The 21375-nt window shown below is 49.4% G+C and overlaps 1 protein-coding gene across 2 annotated transcripts in view; it reads left to right on the top strand.

Annotated features, from left to right (window-relative positions):
- SHC3 (SHC adaptor protein 3) overlaps positions 1 to 21375 on the top strand; it is a 100478-nt gene that overhangs the window by 22225 nt on the left and 56878 nt on the right. For both annotated transcript variants that reach the window (XM_025891679.2, XM_073878198.1), the window contains exon 2: positions 3862 to 3932. In XM_025891679.2, coding sequence (XP_025747464.1) covers positions 3862 to 3932 — 71 coding nt within the window. The remainder of the gene's footprint in view (positions 1 to 3861; positions 3933 to 21375) is intronic.

Raw genomic sequence — 21375 nt, forward strand, 5'->3', positions numbered from 1 at the left:
CATGGTCTTCGTGTAACTCTGGGACGGCGGTGGTGGCTGTATTCACACAACTCTCTCAGCAGTGGGGGTAATGACATGGCTGGTGGGGGTGGCGGTATCTACATAACTGAGAAGTCAGTTTACACGCTACTGCAGAGGTCGTGGTGGTAGTTACATAAGTGTGCCGGTCATGGAGATCACAGAATTCCACATTGTTGGTGGTGGTACGTATGAAACTGTGGTGGTGTTGGTGGTGTTCGTGTAATTCTATGACATTGGGGTTTCCACATGACTGTGGTTGTGGTGGAGGTATGTGCATTTGCCATGGTGTTGACATAATCCTGTAGTGCAGTGGCAGTACCCACATAACTCTGCAACCTTGGTGGTGGTGGTGTTCATGTAATTCTCCTACCATGTGGTGGTATCCACATAACTGTGAAATTTGTCATGGTAGGCACATAAGCCTGCTGTGGTGGTCATGATATTCCATACCTGCGATTGTGTGGTGGTGATGACATTCAGATGTCACTGTGATGTTGGTCATGGTGTCTCCATAACTGCAGTGTTGGTCATGGTAGTCACACAACTCTATGGTCAGGTTGGTTATGGTGTCTCCATAACCCTGTGGTATTGGTCAGGGTAATCATACAACTCTACGGCTGTGTTGGTTGTGGTGTCTCCATAACCCTATTTTGTTGGTCATGGTAGTCATGTAACTCTATGGTCATGTTGGTCATGGTGTCCCCATAACCGCATTTTGTTGGTCAGAGTAGTCACATAACACTATGGTTATGTTGGTGGGAGTATTCCCATAATTGCATCATTGGCTATCTATTCACATAGCTCTATGAGTTGGTCATGGACCCACATAGCCCTGTCATGGTGCTGGTGTTTGTGCACATCATCTTCAACTGTGGTAGTTGTATTTCTGTGACTCTATGATGTTGTTGCTGGTGTTGTTCTGGTGACTCTGTGAGGTTGGTCATAGTATTCACCTACCACCAGGATGATGGTGGAGGTGGTAGTCAAATAACAATGTGATGGTGGTCTTGTAGTCCCATGACCTTGCGATGTTGGTGGAGGTTGTGTTCACATGGTCTGTGAAGCTCATCATGGTGTTCCTACCACCCATCAGCATCTGTCATGGCATTGGCGAGACTGAGCAAAACTGATGGTGCTAGTCATGTATCTTGTGACTGTGCTGATGGTATGATTCAGACAATCCTGTGACGTAGTCATGATGTCTACACAACTCCGTGACGATGGTGGTGTTGGCATTAATGCATCCCTGCAAGGTGGTGGTATTCATATAAATCTGTGACTTCCGTCAGGAGAGTCACATAACTCTCCTGGTTGGTGGTCATGGTATTCGTAGGTCTCTGCAACAGTGGTGGTGGCAGTGATGATGGTTGTGGTGTTCATGTGTCTCTGGGATGGCCATGTGGTGGTATTCTCCTAGCTCTGCCATGGTGGTTGCGGCATTCCGACAAGTCCACATGGCCGTAGTGGTGATCTTCACATAGCTCTGAGATGGTGTTGGACGTGCTAATCCAATACCTCTGCAAAGTCATTCATGGTCTTCACAGAACTCAGAAATGGTGGTCATGGTGTTCACACAATTTTTCAGGGCTGGTGTGGCCTTCACATAACCCCCTGTTGGTGGTCATGGTATCCACATAACTGTGAGGCTGTTGGTTGTAGTCACAAAACTCTGATGTTGGTGACAGTACACACAGACCTCTTCAATTACTTTGATCATCTTCCCATGAATCTGAGATGCTCTTGGTGGTGTGTTCAAATAACTGCAGTGGTGCTTGTGGTTTTGGGTATTTGTTGGCATAACTCTACAGTGGTGGTGGTGCTATATTTCCATAACTACAGTGGTGGTGTGGGGATACGTATATTGATGTGCAGCCAGGAGTGTTATCCGTAAAACTCTGTGATGATCATCATGGTATTCATGTAACTCTGCAGCATTGGTGGATTTGGTATTCACATAGCTCTGCAACTTTAGTCATGGTAGCACACAACCGTGAGACTGGATGTGGCATTCAGATAATTCTGTGATGACTTTGATCACTTCAATATCACTGCAGTGTTGCTGGTGGTAGTCACATAGCTATGATGGTGTTCACAGTATTCCCATTTCTCTGTGATGGAGAATGGCTGTGTTCACATAACCACAACTTTGGCTGTGGTATTCAACAGCTCTCTGATGGGCGGCATAATATTCAGATATCTGCAGTGGTTCTTGTTAGAGTCACACATCTGCAATGATGGTCATGGGGTATTCCCATAAGTCTGCAGCTGTGGATGTGAAATTGCATAATTGCGTGGTGGGGGTGATGTGTTCACAGAACTTTGAGGAGTAGTGGTGTTGTTGTCGACACCATTCTGCCACTTTGGTCATACTAATTACTTCACTTTGTAACGCTGCTGGTGGTGGTATTCACATAGTTCTGGGATACTGTTGTGATGTCCCCATGCCATGGCAATGATGGATGTGGCGATTCCATCAGTCTGCAAAGTTGGCTGTGGTCTCCACATAGCCAGGTGACAGTGGTAGTGGTATTCATATGCCCCTGCCGTGGTGGTGATGGCATCCACACAACCGTGATAGCAGGGGCACCCCCACCCCCCCCCATTCTTCCTACTTCTCACAGGACTTGTGGCATCATTGTGGATGATCAGTGGGATCATTCACGGAACTCTGTGATGGTGGGTACAGTATTTGTGTAACCGTGTGATGTTGGTGGTGCTAGGAGTCGTATAGTCCTGCGATGTCCGTCCTGGCAGACACAGAAGTCCGTGATGTTGGTCACTGTAATCATGAGACTCCGCAGTGTCAGTGGTCATCTGATTTGTGTATCCCTGCGTGTCGTTCATCATATCCACATGGCCGTGGTGGTGGTGTCACGTAGCTGCACGAGGGTTGGAGCAATAGTCACGGTGTGTGGGTATAGAGGCTTCGGTTCAGAGAATGGTAAAGTTTTCCTTAAAGTTACATAACAAGATACTATAGAGTCAGGCTCCAATTCAGATTTTCTGAATAATTCAAATGCAGTCTTTTCTGTACTACACCATGAGGCCTCTTCTTGCAAAGTCTAAATTTAAAGGCATTGGTATAAAACATCTGTCCTTTAAACTTCCAAGGGCTTTGGCACACAAATATTGTTTCTCTACCGTTCTAGTTGTTTATCTACAGCTCTTGTTATGTCCATGTATTTACATAGGCACACACACTTAGATGTGTGAAATGGGTTAAAGATTTAGCTACAAATTTAGATGTGTAAATGGAAACTTCTGAAAGTTTGCATTACATAAGGCAGAAGAGGGTTTTCTGGTAAACCAAAATAAAGCAACTATGAGGGTAATGGATATACAGTTTGTTGAACCCAAATATACTGGTTAAATAATGAATATTTGGACAAATTGTTGGTATTAGAGTGTTTTCCTTCTTTCTTTAGAAATTATAAACCTCTAGACCTTGTAAAGGACTAGAAATACGATGTTGGGATGTTGGGGTGGTTACACGCAGGTATGTGTTTAAGCAATAATTGAATTATGCACTTCAGATTTCTGCACTTTATGGTACATGTTATACCTCAACAAAAGTTTTTAAAAATGTACTTCTGAATGTAAGGCAAATACTCGTGGATCTCGGAAGAGTCAAGTCTGGTGCTACGTAGGCACTGAGGATACTTTCTCATGGGTGTGAGTTATTGCTTTTAAAGAAAGAGAACAAAGCCTCACAATGTACACAAAGTTAAAATGTGATTTAAGAAATGTGTATGGCTTCCAGGAACACCCTTGATGCAGTTAGGAATTGTCTCTTCATCTCTGTCCCCAGGGCTCATGATTTATGTTTTTTTCCCCTTGCAGTACTTGGGGTGCATTGAAGTTCTCCGCTCAATGAGGTCTCTTGACTTCAGCACAAGAACACAGATTACCAGGTAAGCCCTCTTGAACATGGACTCCTGTGATTTTACTTCGGAAAGGAATGATCGCAGAGTTAGCAGCCTAGAGATTTCCAGAGGGAAAGTCTGCCCCTTGAGCACTGGTGATGGTGACAGGGAGTCAGAACCTGGTGCATTCAGGGTTTCCATGTGTTCGTCCACGTCCGTGATGCGCATCCCTGACATAAGAACCTTGGGGACGCTCCCGCTTCCAAGTTCTCTTTGTAATGATGCTGCAGACAAGTGTAGTGCTCATTGTTTCTTTATACACGAAACTCTAATACCAGATTGGTATTTCAAAATGCACTGAACTGTGCGATTTCTTTCTAAAGAGAAAATGAAGGTGTCAGGAGAGACATGCACAGAGAATAAAATGCATGGATTGCAGGTGGAGATATTTATGGCCCTAGTAATTTAGGAAGCAACCAGTTGTTTAAGGGGTCAGTGATGTTGAGCAGGTGTGTATAGATCCTCCACCATCAACCAGATTCTAAACTCCTCGAGGGCCAGTTCTGTAGTTAAGCATAGTTTTTAATAAAATCATGGCCTTGTAGGGCTTAAACCTTTAGAAAAACTCCCATTTCAGGGCACCTGGAAGAGGAGAACTGGAAAGCCAGGAGGGGTTCGTGAAATAGCTCATTTCTGCGGGCCATGAGCTTCGCTTGCTTTCGCATTTGTGGAATTATTTGGTCTAAATAGTGACCTCAGAGAATGCCTCGTGCTTGTGGTATTCACATCGGTCTATTGTATGTCTTTGGGTTAGCAAGCCGAAGTCTAATGATCGAACTTTAGAAAGCAATTATTTGTGGTAATGAGCTGCTAAATAATGTACACACTTTAATTGTGGTAAACACTGCAGCGCTACCGTCTTCCTCGCTGAAGAAATCTGTGTTCAGAGGAAGCGATGTTTCTCTTCTCTCTGAAGCGACCCCAGGCACACGTGGTGGGAATGCACCAACGTTATAATCCACGCTAAGGGAAGAATCCATCTCCACTGATTTGTACAAAATGGTTTATGGAAGTTGCCAAGGCAAAGGAACAGTATTCTGAACAGAGAGCGTTCCAAAGGGAAGTGGGAAGGTTTATGCAGCCAGTTGTTTGTTCTAGGCATGAGGTGGCAGGCGTAGGGCGGCGTCGGTGGGCAGAGCGCTGGGCCCCATGTCTGGGGGTACGGGGACTGCGTGACTGTTTACCTTCTTGTGTGTGCTGGTGGTTTCGTTAAAGAGAATTGTCAGCCATTTCTGCGGAATTACCTTAATAGCTCGGAGATGGTTTCATTTCATTTAAATTCTCCTGCTGTATCGATCGAACGTTTAGTGCCACCTGTGCACGTGCTGGGCTGTCCTGCTTTGCTGGGCCCCTGCTCCTGGGGAAACAGATGTATACGCAAATGACAGAGGGGCGCGGGAGGGGCACACGCCTGGGGAGCAGTGGTGGGCAGGGGGCGTGAACAATCCCGGTGCTCCCTTGATCAGGGTCCCAGCGCTCTTGGGGGCAGAAGTAGCGATAACATTGTAGAAGGAAGCCGTGGGACAGATACTAGTGGATTAGGAGGTCTAGGTGTCCATCCCGTTCCATTCAGGCTCCAGCAAAGGTGGGCAGTGTAATGGGCTGTGGGGGAGCGCCGTTCTCGGACTCAGGAAACTTGGTGTTGAGTTCTGTCTTTGTTAGGCTTTTTGAAAACTATCTGTGCTTGTCTCCGCGATGCTTTCTGCTTCTTGCCTTGTTTCTATCACGTGACACGGTCCTTATTTTAGGTAATAGCTGGAGTCCGCTCATAGGAAACAATTTGACACACCAAGGTCGGAAAGAAGCCTTTGGCTTGAGGAGAAGAAAGCCCAGCACTGTAGGGGGGCGCGTGGTGGAGCTGCTGAGGCCGCTGTGGTCTCCCAGCGCTAACCAAGCCCACACTGCCCTTACTCTTTACACTAAAGGTTGCCGGGAAATGGGATGTGGGTATATTCAATGTGATTAATTTGTAGTAAACAGGCTCTGCGAAAACGTGTTTCCAAAGGCTCCCCCACCGTACCTTTCATAAAAATATATGTATATTTCTGTAAGCAGGTAACCAGCCCCTTCTCATCTGTTAGATGGTTTCAAGCTGTAGATGTAAGTGTCTTTTGGAGGCTAACCACGTGTCCTTTCGTGGGGGTCAGTTTAGTGTCATGCTGTTCTTGGGTCTGAGTTTAGGTTGATTGTCAGGCTTTCCATAGAGCCACCTGTGGATTACCGATCGCTTACCAGTAGATAACTCACAACCGCCCGGGAAGCTGCCGGCGACTATATACTTCATTGCGGTGATGGCAGTTAATCACCTTGCACCCCTAACACTTGCAGCAGAGCAGCTTAGGGGCTGCCCACCGAATGGAGGGACGTCCTGTGTGGGGGCCCCCGCTCTGCCATTTTCCACCTGTGTAAGCTTGGCCCCAGCTTGCACACCTGTGAACAGGGTGCAAGGATAATGCCCACCTCAGGGGTGGTTGTGGGAAATCTGACACCCATGGGGCGGGGCCTGCCAAACGTGCTGCATAGCCCCAGAGGGGCGTGAGGGAGGGTCTCCAGTTGGCGTCACCCAGGGAGGGAGATGGGCAGGGGGTTGGGGAGAGAGGCGTAAGCAGGGAGGACCGAGCTGTGTTTCCAAACGAGGTACTGGTGGCCAACAGTGCTCCCGAGAGTGGTTGCCCGCCTGAGTGGACCACACCATGCCCCTCCCTGAGACGTCCTCTCTCCGGACTGCTCTCCTCTGTCGCCGGGGGTGGGGTGGGGGGTTGGACTGTGTTACGGAGGGACGAGCCACGCCAGACGGGGAGAACGTGGGGAGAACGTGCGCTTTACCGGTCGGGCCTGCCCTGTGCACGGTGATGGGAGGCTGTCCATATGCCTTTGGTCGCTGGACCAGCGTGTCTTTCCTTCTTCCCTCTGATTTCTTCTTTGCTCATTTTTATGTTATTTATCATGTTAAATTGTATCTATTATTGGAAGTCATCTTAAGCCATTTTTAGGACACGGAAGGCTATAAATACATACACAGTTAAGTCCGGAGTACTCAGCGAGGTGGCCCTTCTCCAGCCATCAATGCAAACATCTGACGCGTGTTGTTGGCTCTAAGTGACCCCAGCTGACCTCCTGCACTGCTTGGACTCGCCAGATGACAGTCACGTAGACAGGCGGACTCAGCCACGTGCAGCTTTGCCACTCTTCCCCGTGAGCTCCCGTGGATGCTCGACACATTGTCCGGATCCTAAAATAAACTCATTCTTCCAAACTGTAGTCCGCCTGTTTTCTAGTTTCGTTATTTTGTTTCCCTTGTTTTAGGAGCTGCTGTAGCTTCCACGGGCCCCAAAGACCCTGGTTAGGCCCAGACCTTCTCCAGCACCACCACGTGGATGTGACCCACTTCCCAGCATGGCCCCTGGTGCGCACACCCAACGGTCTGCTCCAGAATCACCGTGTCTGGAAGATTCTCCAGAAACATGCATAAAGCCCCTTTAGTGTAAAAAATCAAAATCAAAACCCGTGTAAGGAAAACACCTCTCTTTTGGGAAGGTATTTCCTTTTGGTTCTCCTCCAGCATCCGAGTGGGGGCTCAGGAAGTGTTCATGGCTGATGCGGTCTGTCGTGGTGCTGGAGTCCATTGCTGCCCAGCCACGCGCTCCTCACATCATCAGCGGGAGGGTAGTGAATGCGGGACTGGCCGTCAGCCTGCCGGTGGGAATGCCGTGACGTTGCTGTCTTTTCTGTCTGAGGTTTTCCCTCTGCTGGGCAGTCCATTAGTGGCGGCAAGGGCTTGAATTTGAACAGAGCAGTGGGCTCGCCCCGGTGACCTTACGACCGGGGGCAGAAGCCCAGGGACGCGGCACTGTGACGGGGGCTCATGATAGCGGAGGAGGCCACCTGGCTTGCAGAGTGGTCTCCCGCCCGTCCTGTACTGGGAGGGGCCCATCGGTAACCCCGAAGTCAAGCCAGATGCCCGCAGCCTGGCCTCGAGACTCTGTCCACCTTCTCTTCTCCAAGTCGACCTGGGAGGCTGGGCAACGCTGGCTTCTCCAGGCACCTCCGGCCCCAGCGTTCTCTACGTGCCCTCAGAAAGCCAAGTCCAGGGGAAAGACCAGCCCCCGCCTTCCGTCATCCGTGTGCATTTCCTGTCCTGTGCGTGAGGGCCTTCCTGAGACTGCGCGCTCCCGGGTCGGACTCCTCCGAGGGAGGGGCCGCTCCGCCCACACCGCCTGCCCCCGAGCCCGTCCCATCACACCTCCGACGTGGCTGTGTGGCCCAGCCATTTCCTCACAAGCTCGTTCGGGGATTGGAACAAGCGTACTGTGCAGTGTGGGGCAGGGCTGCACCTGCTAACGGGCTATCAGGTTCTGAGCAGTGGCGGCAGCCGGAGATGGACACGGCGGAAGGCACCGGGCAGCCGCTTGTGGTGCAGGGACTGACGCTCTGATCGCATCACCCCTCGTGGTAGAATGACGGAGACACCGGGGCCGTGGGCTCCGGACATCTGCTCAGGTCTGAGAACAGTGGTGTGATCGCCCCACGCCGTGCCGAGTGGGCGGGACTTGCTTCTGTTGCTTTCTCCCTTTGCAAACCCAGAGGGAGTAACTCGGAAGGTCCTGTATTTGAAAACCCACCCTACCCGCGGTGTTAACACGGGTGCGTTTACACGTGGCGCGCGACAGAGAAAGCAAGGCTGGCTTTTGCTCGGGCGCCTCGGGGCTGCCTCATCTTCCCAATTAGAAACACTCGATGATGGCACTCCTGGGCTCCTTTCTCACTACGCAATAAACACCTCTAATGTCGACTGGAGCTCCGTGAGCCAGAAGAGGAGCAAATCCGTAACGCTCTTCCCCGGGGCGGGCTGACTGTCAGAAATAGAAAGGCGACGGCGGGTGTGACAGTCTGCCCACTTGTCCCTACGTATTTGGGGAACGCAGAACCGCTCCCTTGTGACTTTAGCCTGACTGCTTCGTTCTAAATTGACTTGTTCCCAACACATGCCCCGGGGGGTGGGGCTAGTAGTTTCCCACTTTAGAAGTCTGTCTGACAACACCAGCTCTCCCTCGTGCGAGCTCGCTGGGCTCTGGACAACAGCTGAGTCCTTCTCCGTCACCCCCAGGACAACTCCGTGCCCCTGTCTCCTGCATCAGCATCTGCGTGTGAGGATGTACGGGCACAGCTGCTAAGGGGGCCACACCCCAGGAGAGGCCTGGAGTCACGGGAAACTCCGACAAGCGTTCAGTGCAAGCGTGCAGGAGTACCACAGACACTCGGGAGAGCATCCCCAGGGCCTGAGCAAGTCCGGGAAGGCTTCCTGGAGGAGGGAGCATTTAAGCCAGTAGATTCTTCCCCTAACTACATGGATCCAAAGGAAGCATAGGATGGGCTGTTGCTTTCACAGGGCTGGGCTCTGAGGCCAGACCACAGGGGCATCTGGGACATGGGCGGTCACCCCTGAACACCCCTCAGCTGGCCCCACACGGGGTTCTGTCCATGTGAATCTGCAGTGATTCCAGTGCATGCTGCAGGGTAGGAGCTGAGCCAGACATGCAGGGAATATGGGGGCAGTCTGTACCCATCTGAGGTCCCGCCTAGAGCTGGCTGCTATTTGGACACCAGGAGGGCCCTGGGGCAAAGGGTTGTGGGGTCTGCTTTCCTATAGGACTCATTTGTGTGTTCAGTCTGCATCCATAATGCTAATGGATTCACTCACTTGGTGAGCGTTAAAGGAGACATTACTTCTAGAAACATCTGGCCTAGGCCGTGCCCAGTGAAGGTGCCCAAGACTGTTCCCTTGACCAGACCCGCACATGCTTGTACCTTATTCTGTGCCCTGGGCGGACCCTGAGACTTGGGGCAAGTAGTTATTTTGGAGGGCGTTCTAGGGAGGCTGGTAGGAGCTGGGGAAGGGGTCACTGACAGAGGCCCCATCACTGGCCGGCCTCCTTCTCCCACGGAAGGATGGGGACTCTGGCACATTTGGCCACCGACTGCGTCCCTCTAAGTTAAGTGAAATTGAGGATTGTCCTGGGCAGAGGACAAGGGCACCCTGGCCGGGCTGAGGATGCCTCAGGAGCCTCCATCAGAGCAGCCTTGCCAGAGTGGACCCCCGAGGCAGCAGGACGGGGTCATGGGCACCGCCCACGGACCCCAGAGTGGTCTCGGGGCATCAGGATGATGGCTCCTGGCCTGTCCATCTGAATCGGACTTTTCAGTTGTAACCCCTCTGAACAGCTGTGCTGGTCCTGACCCCTCCTGGCAGAACCCTACATACACCAGATGAGGCTCCTAACCCAGTGGACGGGTCGAGGGATCCTTGGGCATCAGCCGAGCACCGCCTCCCACCCACTTGCTACCTCTCTGGGCTCGGGTTCCTCTCTCCAATTTTCTGTGCGGTATTAACACTGATAATATAATTATTGTAATTATAATTGATACAATGATTAGTCTGTAATATTATTTGCTGGTTGATATTATTAGCAATTACCAGTATCAATTCGATCCAGGGTATTTTTTCTAGCTGAAGAGAAAGACCGTAAGTTACTGAAAAGCGTGAAATATTTAGTAATGTGGTTTATTTTCACTTGAGCCAATATTGTCTAGTATTTTGTTCTGTGTCCCTGCTTTGTCAACCGCTAATAATAATTGATAATAATACTAATCATGGCTCTCGTACTGAATACTGACTGCATGCCTGGCCTTGTGCTGAGTGCGTCATTCATTCGTTCAACAAACGTGTTGATCACATGCCACGTCGGGCCGCTGTTTGGATATTGAGAACAGAGCGCGGGGGAAGAGCTTGCCTTCACCACAGGACTTTGCCATTTTTGTCGATGAAAAGGTGAGCACGGTCGAGTGTCCGCGAGTGATCTCAGAGAGTGGCGTCCGCGTGCAGGGCTTTGCGCAGGAGCCCTGGGGCCGGCTGTGTGCTCCCAGACATGAGGAAGCGGGATTGGAAAGTTCTCGCGGACAGAGCCGTGCAAGCTGGGAAGTGGCCGTGGAGATCTGAGCCAGAGCGGCAGCGGCAGACGGTACGCCCCCAGCAAAGCCGCAGCGCCATCGATGGATGAGGGACGGGGACGGGCGCGTCCTTCAGGAAGCACGTGATCGCCCGGGCGAGGCCCCTGAGGCACTGCCAGGAGAGGGGACTCGCTTCGGATGGCAAACACCCCTCCTGGCCGCCACGGAACAACGGCCTGAGCTGGCTCAGAGGGCAAGGAACCAGAGCGCTGGGTCCGTGGGAGGCCCCATGGTCCGTGAGTATGCAGGTCCGTTTGGAGGCAGCGTGGACTTGCAACCGGGGCTCTGCCCCTGCCCCACTTACTCTGCCCATCCCGGGGCTGTTCATCCTGTGCGTCAGCCACCCTCGTTAGCTTTCTCCAAATAAAAGGAGGAAATGTAATGAAAGTGTTCTTAACAAAAAATTTCATGTGGATGGTTTAGAGAAAGTGAGACCCTCACCACCTCAGCTAGCTCGAAGCGAGTGGGGGGCAGCACGGGGCGCGGTGGGGTGGGGCGGGATGGGGGTACAGGGTCAGAGCAGGTGAGGAAGGGCGAGCGGGGGGGGGGGGCGGGGCCCGGCTGGGGGAGGTGGGCAGAGAGCCCCGCCATCGTTGTCTCCAGGAGGTCCCGGGACAGTGTCTTCCTCTTCTTGCCCTGAACACCTGCGTAAACCAGGCTGGTTCTCATTTTCTCCCCATCTGGACAATCCTAGAAGTAGAAGTACTTCCATGTGTCCCCTATTCTCCCAAGGCCTGGCCAACAGCACGTCAGGCCGGCCCTGTAGTCCTAACGCTCTGGTTAGGCGGCTATAGAGCAGGGATACACGTTCGGCTGCAGTCACCGCCCGCGGGCTTGAGCACATCCAGCCAGGGGCCTGGCTCCTGGCCGGGAGGGTCGGGGTCAGCTGCACCAGCACGGATGGGCGCAGGCAGCCACTGGGCCGCACGGGTGAGCCAGGCTCTCGCAGGATGTGTGGCAAGGAAGGGCAGGTGACTAGGGTAAGCCCAGGTGTCACTGAAACGCAGAGAAAGATTAGACACGGTGTCTGGGAGTGTTAGCAAAGCAGGTTGAGGACTTTGCAGAGCCTCCGGTGCAAGCCTCAGGATTTGTTTGTTAGCTTACTTCTTTGGTAGCCTACTAAGCTAGCTTCTGATAGAATTTTCTTCGTGGTAGGCATGTCACGCTTTGCATGCTGAAGACGCAGGGGCTTTCTTAATGGCCATGATGTCCTCCCGTGGGATTCTGGCTGGTGGGTTGGGGTGAGACCTGGGTGCAGGTGATCCTGCTAAGATCTCTGGGTGAAGGCAGTGGGCATGGAGGACCTTTGTGTTTTCTCTGCCACAGTGCACCAGAAGGAGGGGACTGCCCCACCTGACCTGGGCTCCCCTGGAGTCTGATTCTTTTCAGAATCCAGCAGGCTAGACAGAGGGGCCGTAGGGATGGTCTCCGTTCTGGCAGCACTCTGACCCGGGGCGGGGGCTCCAAAGATTTGATGCACAGGCACGGATCATCTTATTTTCTAGAGCAGTTGTTCTCAAACTCGGGCATACACTGAAATCACGTGGACAGCTTGTTCCGGCAGAGGGCCGGGCCCCGCCCCCAGAGTTTCCGATTCAGCCGGTCTGGAGTGGGGGCCGAGAATTTGCATTTGCAACAAGTCTTCAGGGGATGCTGCTGCGCCTGGGCCAGGTACCAGCCTCGGAGAAGCAGTGCTGCAGCGTTCTATCTTTAACTTCTGAACCATTTGCAACTCCCATCTATGAAACCACAGCTTTTTTGAAGATGAGTCCATTTATTTTTTTTTTCAAGTGATCCCACTCATCCAGAAATTTTAAAAATGGAGAGAGCATAGTTGACTTGGTGGCTTAGCATGGTTTAAATAGAACCTATGAGATGAGTATATGGCGTTCACTCTATACTCTCCTTAAGGACCATCTGGCGTGGTGTATATTTATAATCCTCGTGCCAGAAGCACATTTGTGTCAGGATGTACCTCTCTGATTGCTCCTTTTCGGTCTCTTTCTCTGAGTTCACTTGCCCCCCCAAATATATCCTTCCATAAGGATCTCCTTGCCCTTGTGGAGAACAGTCTCGTGTTACAGGTTCTGGAGTCAGACAGTCTGGGCTTCTGTGCGCGCTGAACCACTTTCCAGCTGTGCCACCATGCAAGTGACTTAAATTCTCTGCGTCTCTGTTTCCCCATCTTTAAAATGGGAACCATTGTGGTACCTCCTTCATAGGGTCGAGAAGTGATTGAGTTAATATCTGAAAAGCGCTTAACACACCATCTAGTGCACGGAAGAGCTCGAGACATGTTTGCGGATATCGACATTCCCACGTTCATGATATTCTGTCTAGGTTGGCCGTCTCATTGCCTTAAATAATAGAGATGTGTAAGCCACGAACCTGTGTCCACACCCCTGAATCTTCTGAGTCCTGCACTGAGAGTGGCCAGACCTGTGTCTTCCTGGGCCAGGTCCCGCGCATCGGATCTCTGCCTCCTATTCTCGCCTCCTACCACCTCACCTGCAGTACCATCGGGCCCAGCTCACAGCTCCTGTAACTACAGCCCACACCTTCTCCCAGAGTAGAAACCAGGACTGTTTCACCTTATCTTTCTCCCTTGTTCAAGCACTAATGCTTGTTGGTTCTCCCTGGGCAACCTCCCTGGTACTTTCCTTCCTTCTGCCCTCTCTTTCAAGTCCCTGGGCACACTGCTCATGGGTTAGTGTGCCTGAGACATACTACTCCCCATTAATCTTCAGTGTTTATCCATTACCTGCAGAATCCAATGGAAAATTCTTAATTTAGCAGCTAGTGTTCTGCTTGACCTGCCCAGCTACCTTTCCAAATATATTTCTCATGACGCCCCCTTAGGCTTCCTTTCCACAACCACGCTGGCCTGCTACCACCTCATTCTCCTGGCCCGTGGTGCATGCCTCAAGGCCATTCAGCTACAGAAGTGTCCACTTAGCCCTGAGCTATAAGATCACATTGTTTGAATTGCTCTTACCTCATTGGACATTGTAGTAGACTTCTGAAGACATAGACCGTATTTCATCTATCCAAAATACCATTTCCTGTTAAAAAAAACTCATTATTTTGAAACCACTAAAAGAAAATATTAAAAATATTAAAAAATTAAAAATATTAAAATATGACACACTGTTTCAATTTTATATGTATTAAAATCATATCCATTTATATATATATATTGAAAAAGCTATTTTGTATTTTTGAAGGCACAGATTTCTGTCATTATAAATCTTGTACAACTGTTAAAAGGAAAATATAAGCAATATGAAAAAGATATCCCTAAAACTTTTTTCCAACCCAGAGTCTGAATTTCGTGAACCATTTCTTCACTCACAATCATTGCTATGTTTTCTCTAAGTTTTATTGTTCTTTAAGCCATTTCAAGAGCATTGGAAATCAATGAAATTGAAATTAGCAAAAGAATAGAGAAAATATTTGAAGCCAAAAGGTGGTTTTTAAAAAACAAAAACACTAAAATTGATAAACTATTACATCAGTCATGGAAAGGGAGAAAATTTGGATCATCAGCAACAGGAATAAAGGAGGGGACATTCCCACAGATACTATAGACACTAGAGGGTAATAGCAGAATATCACGAACAACTTTACGCCGATAAATTGAATAACTTAGATGAAGTGGACAAATTCCTTGAAAGTTAGAACTACCAGAGTGGCTTAAGGAAAAAAATAACCTGAATGGACCTATATCTATTAAAGAAATTAAATTCATCATAAAAAGAAACAAGCAAAACTTCCCATGGAGAAAGCTGTAGAGCCACATGGTTCTACTGGTAGAATCCACCAGACATTTAGGAAGAAATAACACCTGTTCTTCACAGTCTTTTCCCGAAAATATGAGGGAAACTTCCCAGTTCATTCTATGAGGCCAGCATTATCTGATACCAAAACCCGACCAAGGCATTAAAAGAAAAAAAAAGAAAAAAAAAAAAAAACCTTGTGATGTAGACACAGGACCCTAACAATATGGTAGCAAATTGGATCCAGCAATTTATCAAAAAGATAATAATACATCATATACTGGAGGGGTTATCCAAAGACTGTAAGGTTGGCTCAACATTAACGATGTAATCAATGTCATTCCACATATCAGCAGATTAAAAAAGAAAAAATATACGAAAATCTTAATATACGAAGAAAAGGTTTTGACAAAATTCAACATACATTTATGATAATAACTCTCCCACTAGGAATAGAAAGACACTCCCTTAATCTGATAACAGGACATCCACAAAACCCTACAGCCAACATCATTGTTAGCGGCTCTTATTTAACACTGTACTAGAGATCTTAGTGTGATGAGACAAGAAAAATGTAAAAGTTATACAAATTGGACAGGAAGAATTGAAATGGTCTGTATTTACATATGACACATAGGCCATCTATACAAAAAATCCTGAAGAATCTACATAAAAGCTTCTAGAACTAATAAGTGAGTTTAACAAGGCTGCAGAAATCAACAGCAAAATGAAATTTTAAAAGGACCATATACAATAGCATAAAAACATGAATTAGTGTTAATTTTAACAAAACATGTGAGATTTATTTGCAGCAAACTACTAAACATTGATGAGAGAAAGGTCTAAATAAATGGAGATATATATATATATATACTGTGTTCACAGAATAGAAAACTCCGCATTGCAAAAATGTAAAATCTTTAAAAACTGATCTACACATTTAATACAATTCTAATCAAAGTCCCACTCAGCTTTTTGTAGAAATCAATCAGGTGGTTCTTCAATGTACATGGACTAGCCAAGAACCTAGAATAACCAAAATAATTTTGAAAAAGCAATAGTATGTTGAATAAAAGTGGTGAGAATGGGCATCGTCATCTTGTTTCTGACTTTAGAGGAAAAGTTTTCAGTTTTTCACCATTGAGTGTAATATTGGGCTTGCCCCATATGTCCTTAATTATGCTGAGGTACGTTTCCTGCATACCCATTTGTTGAGAGTTCTTACCAGGACTGTATGTTGAATTCTGTCAAGTGATTCTTCTGAATTTATTGAGATGATTGTATGGCTTTTATCCTTCATTTTTTTGAATCATGGCGTATCACGTTGCTTGATTTGCAAACTATCTTGCATCCCTGGAGTAAATCCCATTTGATCTTGGTGAATGATCCTTTTGAGTTGGGTTGGCTGGTGAGGATTTTTGCATCTGTGTTCACCAGGGACGTTGGCCTGTAATTTTCTCACGGTGTCCTTGTCTGGTTAGGTATCAAGGTAATGCTCCAGCCAGAATCACGCATTGCATTTAGTTGTCATGGCTCTGGGCTCCCTTCTACTGGCACAACGGTCAGCCTTTCTTTGTCTTTCTTGACATTTATAAAAAGTACACACCAAGTATTTTGTAGAATCTCCCTCAATTTTAATTTGTCTGTTGCCTTTAGGTTATGTATTTCTGGCTGTATAGAAATTATGTCCTTCTCAGCACTTGTTAGGAGGTGTATGATGTCACCTTGTCTCAGTGATGATGTCACTTTTGATGATTTAGTTAAGGTATATTTTTCATATGCGTTCTTGATATAATAATGTTCAGAGTGTATAAAAAAGCTTATATTCACGGATCCTCCCTTAGAATCATAAGCATTTTCCCATCATCAAAATCTATTCATATTTGTTGGTCATTATTGAGAAAGGGCAAAGTCTAAAGTGTCTGAATGCAGTGGGGCAGGGGGATTGAGCCACGTTGCCTTCGAAACACAGGGTTTGGGGCGCCTGGGTGGCTCAGTCGGTGAAGCGTCTGACCTTGGCTCAGGTCATGATCTTGGAGTTCTGGGATCGAGCCCCGTGTCGGGCTCCCCACTCAGCAGGGAGTCTGCTTGTCCCTCTGCCCCTCCCCCTACTCATGCTCTCTCTCTTTCTCCTTCTCTCTCAAATAAATAAATAAAATTCTAAAAAATAAAAATAAAAGAGGGGCACCTGGGTGGCACAGTTGGTTAAGCGTCTGACCCTTGCTTTCCGCTCAGGATGTGATCTCAGGGTTGGGACATCGAGCCCCATGTCGGGCTCCATATTCATTCAGCACAGAGTCTGCTTGAGTTTTTTTCTCTATCTCCCTCTGCCCCCTCCACTGCGCTCCCACGTGGGCGCTCTCTCTCTCTCTCTCTCAAAGGAATAAATAAATATTTTAAAAAAGAAAAGAAAAGAAACACAGGGTTTGAGTTTCCTTGATGAGGTCTGGGTGAGGTGCTGTCAGAACCCACCGAGGCAACGGGACTCACAGAAGGGCGCTCCAGGAGCTCATGGCCCAGCACATTGTCGGTGGTCAATCAGTATTTGTTGACATCTTAAACTTGCTGGAGTCTGGGGAAATGGCTAAAAATGAAGCATCAGAAAAAGCAGATTGTTAATAGGGGCGGCCCAGAGGATGTGATTAGCGAGACAAACTCTGTGTGGAAAAGGTGTTATTAAATCATTTCTCCTTCCTTTCTGCCCCCCAGTGCTTTTCTCGGAATATTAGCGTGGCTGCATGTGATGAGCAGCATGAAAGTAATTTATTGTAGAAAACACATGTAGAAAACAGTTTTCTTTGAGGGTGACATGGTAGCATAATGTCCTTTCTCTTCAAGTTTTTATTTACTGCTTACAATCTGGAAGAATGAAGATGTGGATAATTTCCGGATTAGCCATTTATAACTGCTTGTGAAGCACAGCCTCGAACTGCAGGAGAAGAAATTCCATGAGCCAGTCTGTAAGTTGTTCTCATTCACTCAAATGCGCTAAAACATCAGATGAGAGACACGTGTTGCTGAGCAGTGGGTCCGACCCTGCTTTCAGAGGTAGTGCTTTGTGGCTGGTGTTCTTTTAAGGCAGTGAACCTTCTCTGTTAGATGCCCTTGGTACACGGAGGGGTGGGCAGGTGTCCTTGCCCTGGGGCATCTCCCCAGGACCCAGGGTCTCTGCGGTGACCCCCCGGGGGAGCTTCTGACTCCACCTGTCCCACTGGGGGGTGGTCACCTGTGCCAGGAGGCTGCCCTGCTCCCCGCCACCCCGTGCGGTGTCCTCGTGGTGCTTTCTCCTGTTTGAGCAAAGCCTCTTTCCTGCTCAGGCCCCAGCCTCGCGCAGGTGGCTGCCAGACCCCTTGTCCCACCGGCATTCTGTCCAGAGTCCAGGCCCCCTCTCCCTGGGGAGGGCAGCCAGCAGGTGGCTCCCAGGAATCTGGTCTTCAGACCCCACGAGGAGGTGTCCGCAGCTGCAGCAGACCCTCCCTGCTGCCTGTGACCCCTGGGACCTGCAGGACAGCCAGCTGATGGTGAAGGTGGGGCTGTCCCCACAGCCTGCCTTCCACGGACACCCTTCTTTTGTGTGAATGGCGCATCCATGGGCCATCCCTGTTGATGTTGGTGGCGTGGGAGCTGGACCCTGGGGGGACAGGGCCCTGGACAAGAGATGAAAACTGCGCTCCACGCCGGGGCTCCTTGGCCTCGGCATCACTGACATTTGGGGCCGGGTTGTGCTCTGTTGTGGGGGCTCTCCCATACATTTTAGGACATTCAGCAACTCTCCCCACCGACCTCCACCCGCTAGATGTGCTCCCGACGTTGTGACGACCGAGAGTCTTCAGGCTTTGCCCGGTGTCCTCGGGGTAAAACCACTGCACTCCACTAACCTGGATTCCCCCAAACTCAATTCTGTGTCGTGATAAACATCGTGTGCAGCCACCAGAGAAATGTTAGAAAACAAAAGTACGAAAAATAGAGAAGAGGCAGTTTTCTTTCACGTTTCGCGAGCACACTTGAGGCAAAGTTTTACGCTCTTCCCTTGATCCGACAGATACTAATGAGTCATCAGGCTCCCAGAGTAACTGAATTGTGTGTTGTATGGACATGTGATCTCCGGGTTACTCTGTCCAGTGGATTCACTTCTTGGTGATGGGGAGGAACTCAAGCCTCCACACCGGGGGGGCGGGGGGAGGAGTCCAGCACAGACCCCTCTAAGGGGTAAGAGGAATGTGGCTGGCCTTGCGGTCTCCACCTGGCTCCCCGAATCCAGGACACAAGCAAGTAATGGTGCCCCGGTTCTCCGGGAAGCAAGAGTCTCTTATGCCCACTTATTAGCAGGTCCCATTTTGTCTGCTCGGTGAAATTCCTGTTTTCACCTGACTGTGACTCTCGTCCGTATGCGACATCAGTTCATGTGGTGGAGTAGAACCCGGTCCTCTGAAATGTACGTGCCTAGACATATGTTATGTATGATTTCTTAGCCGGGGTTTGTTTATATCTGAGGCAGTGCTTTCTGACGTGTGGCCACACGCCCACAGAGCCTTTTAATAGCGGCAGAGCACAGGATGTGCTGAGGGATGTCCCGCAGAAGCATATTATTGTGTAAGTTTGAAAGGGCCTTAGCTCAATTATTTAGAGCCTCAGGCAAGAATTCTATCATTATAGGGCATGAGAGTGCATGGAAAACACGGGGTTGCATTTGACAGGAAGTACTGAAGATTTAATCATGGCCAGAATGGAGGAAAGATTAACATTTGTTCTCATGTCCGTCGGCCGTCCGGGCCCCGTGGTCGGCCTCCTGCCGGGCTCGGGCACCCAGCGTGTGGCGTTGGGCTTGGACCGCAACGACTCTGTGCTGGCTTCTACTTAATTGCCACTTTTTAAAATTTTACCATTTTAACCATTTTTAAGTCTATAGTTCAGTGGCATTAAGTACGTTCACACAGTTGTGCAGCCGTCCGCACTGTCCAACTGCAGAACTTTCTCATCTTCCCAAACTAAAAACCCTGTCCCCATTCCAGATCAACTCCCTCTCCCACCCGTCTCCAGCGTCCACCACCCATGTTCTGGGCCCGTGATCCTGATGACTCCAGGGACCCTGTGTAGCTGGGATCACACAGGACGGTTGACCCTTGAACATTGGTTTGAACTGCACGGGTTTGCATCGATGTGGATTTTTTTTTGATGAATACAGTCCAGTCCTGTAAACGTACTTCCTCTCCCTTATGATTTTAATGACATTTTATTTTCCCTCGCCTACTTTATTCTAAGAAGCCAGTGGATAATACATGTGACCTGCAAGATTCGTGTGCATCCACTGTTACATTACTGGTAAGGCTTTGAGTCCACAGTTGGCCGTTAACAGTTAAGTTTTGGGGGGAGTCAGAAGTTATACACAGATTCTCAACTGTGTGGGGGTTGGCATCCTAACCCCTGGGTTGCTCAAGGGTCAAGTGTATTTGTCTTTTTGTGACTGGCTTGTTCCGTTTAGCGTAATATCCTCCAGGTTTGTCCTTGATGGAGCAAGGGTCAGGATTTCCTTCCTTCCTAAGGATGAGTAGTGTTTTCTCTGTGTGGACGGACCATGTTTTGTTTATCCATCCTTCTGGTCAGTGGACAATTGGGCTCTTGCCACTGTTCGGCTGCTTTGAACGTGGGTGTGCAAATACCTCTAATGGATGTGACGGGGTATCTCCTTGTGGTTGTAACAAAATCATCATTTGCACATGGATAGCATTCACCGTTTTATCTAGAGCCCCGCTGCACCTGAGTTCACACCTGGGGCTGTAGGGGGTGGGTGTTTGCAGGTGACTCGCGTGCCAGGAGTCCCAGTCTGAACTCTGCAGCTTTCCACCGCACACAGGGCTTATGCTGCAGATCGATCCACACACACCCCTCCCCCGTCCACCTGTAAGGCCCCAGGCAGGCCACCTGGTCTCAGGTTCGCACCTGCAAAATGGAGGTCACACTGACCCCTTCCACATGAGGAGATTCACACCCTCACGGTGGTAGAGCAGGACCACGTGGTCGATACTCCGGAAGCGTTGGTTGTGGCTTCACTGTGACTTCTACGGTCCTCTCTCCCGTGGCAAGGACATCACCCCTCGCCGGGCACAGAGTCATCGCCTAAAATGCTGTGCGCTCTGCTTGGAAATGCCTCTTGGGTCCCTTCCTCCTCCCCGCCCCCTCCCAGGGCTTTCCGGGGACTATCCACCTCAGGGGCTCACATACACATCAGCCCCCCCGCCGAGGATGTGCCCAGCAAGCCCTCCCTCCTCCAGGTCTCCCCTAAAAATACCACGTTTCTGATCCCAAATCATTCCCCACGTCTTCCGGGAGCCTCAGAAGCTCCTCGGGACAGCAGGTCCCATCCCGATCCCGTGGGCTGGTTTTCTTGTCCTTTCTACGCTTGTTTTGTGTTTACACATGAGCTTGCTGAGGTACGACATGCTTCTGGCTGAGGGCACAGATCTCAGGGGTATGGCTCCCTGGCATCTGCACACACTGGGTAGCTGTCACCCAGCCCAGGACTCAGATGGTTCCCGGCCCCAGAACGCGCCCCACGCCCCACGCCCCCCAGGCCCGCCTTGAACTGCTCATAATCAGGGGGTTGCCATGTACCCTGGGGCCTGCCTTTTCCCTCCCTCATCCTTTTG

This window comes from Callorhinus ursinus, unplaced genomic scaffold, assembly GCF_003265705.2.
Source record: "Callorhinus ursinus isolate GAN/ISIS: 27379988/994484 unplaced genomic scaffold, GSC_fseal_2.0 scaffold28, whole genome shotgun sequence".
Classification (NCBI taxonomy): Eukaryota; Metazoa; Chordata; class Mammalia; order Carnivora; family Otariidae; genus Callorhinus; species Callorhinus ursinus.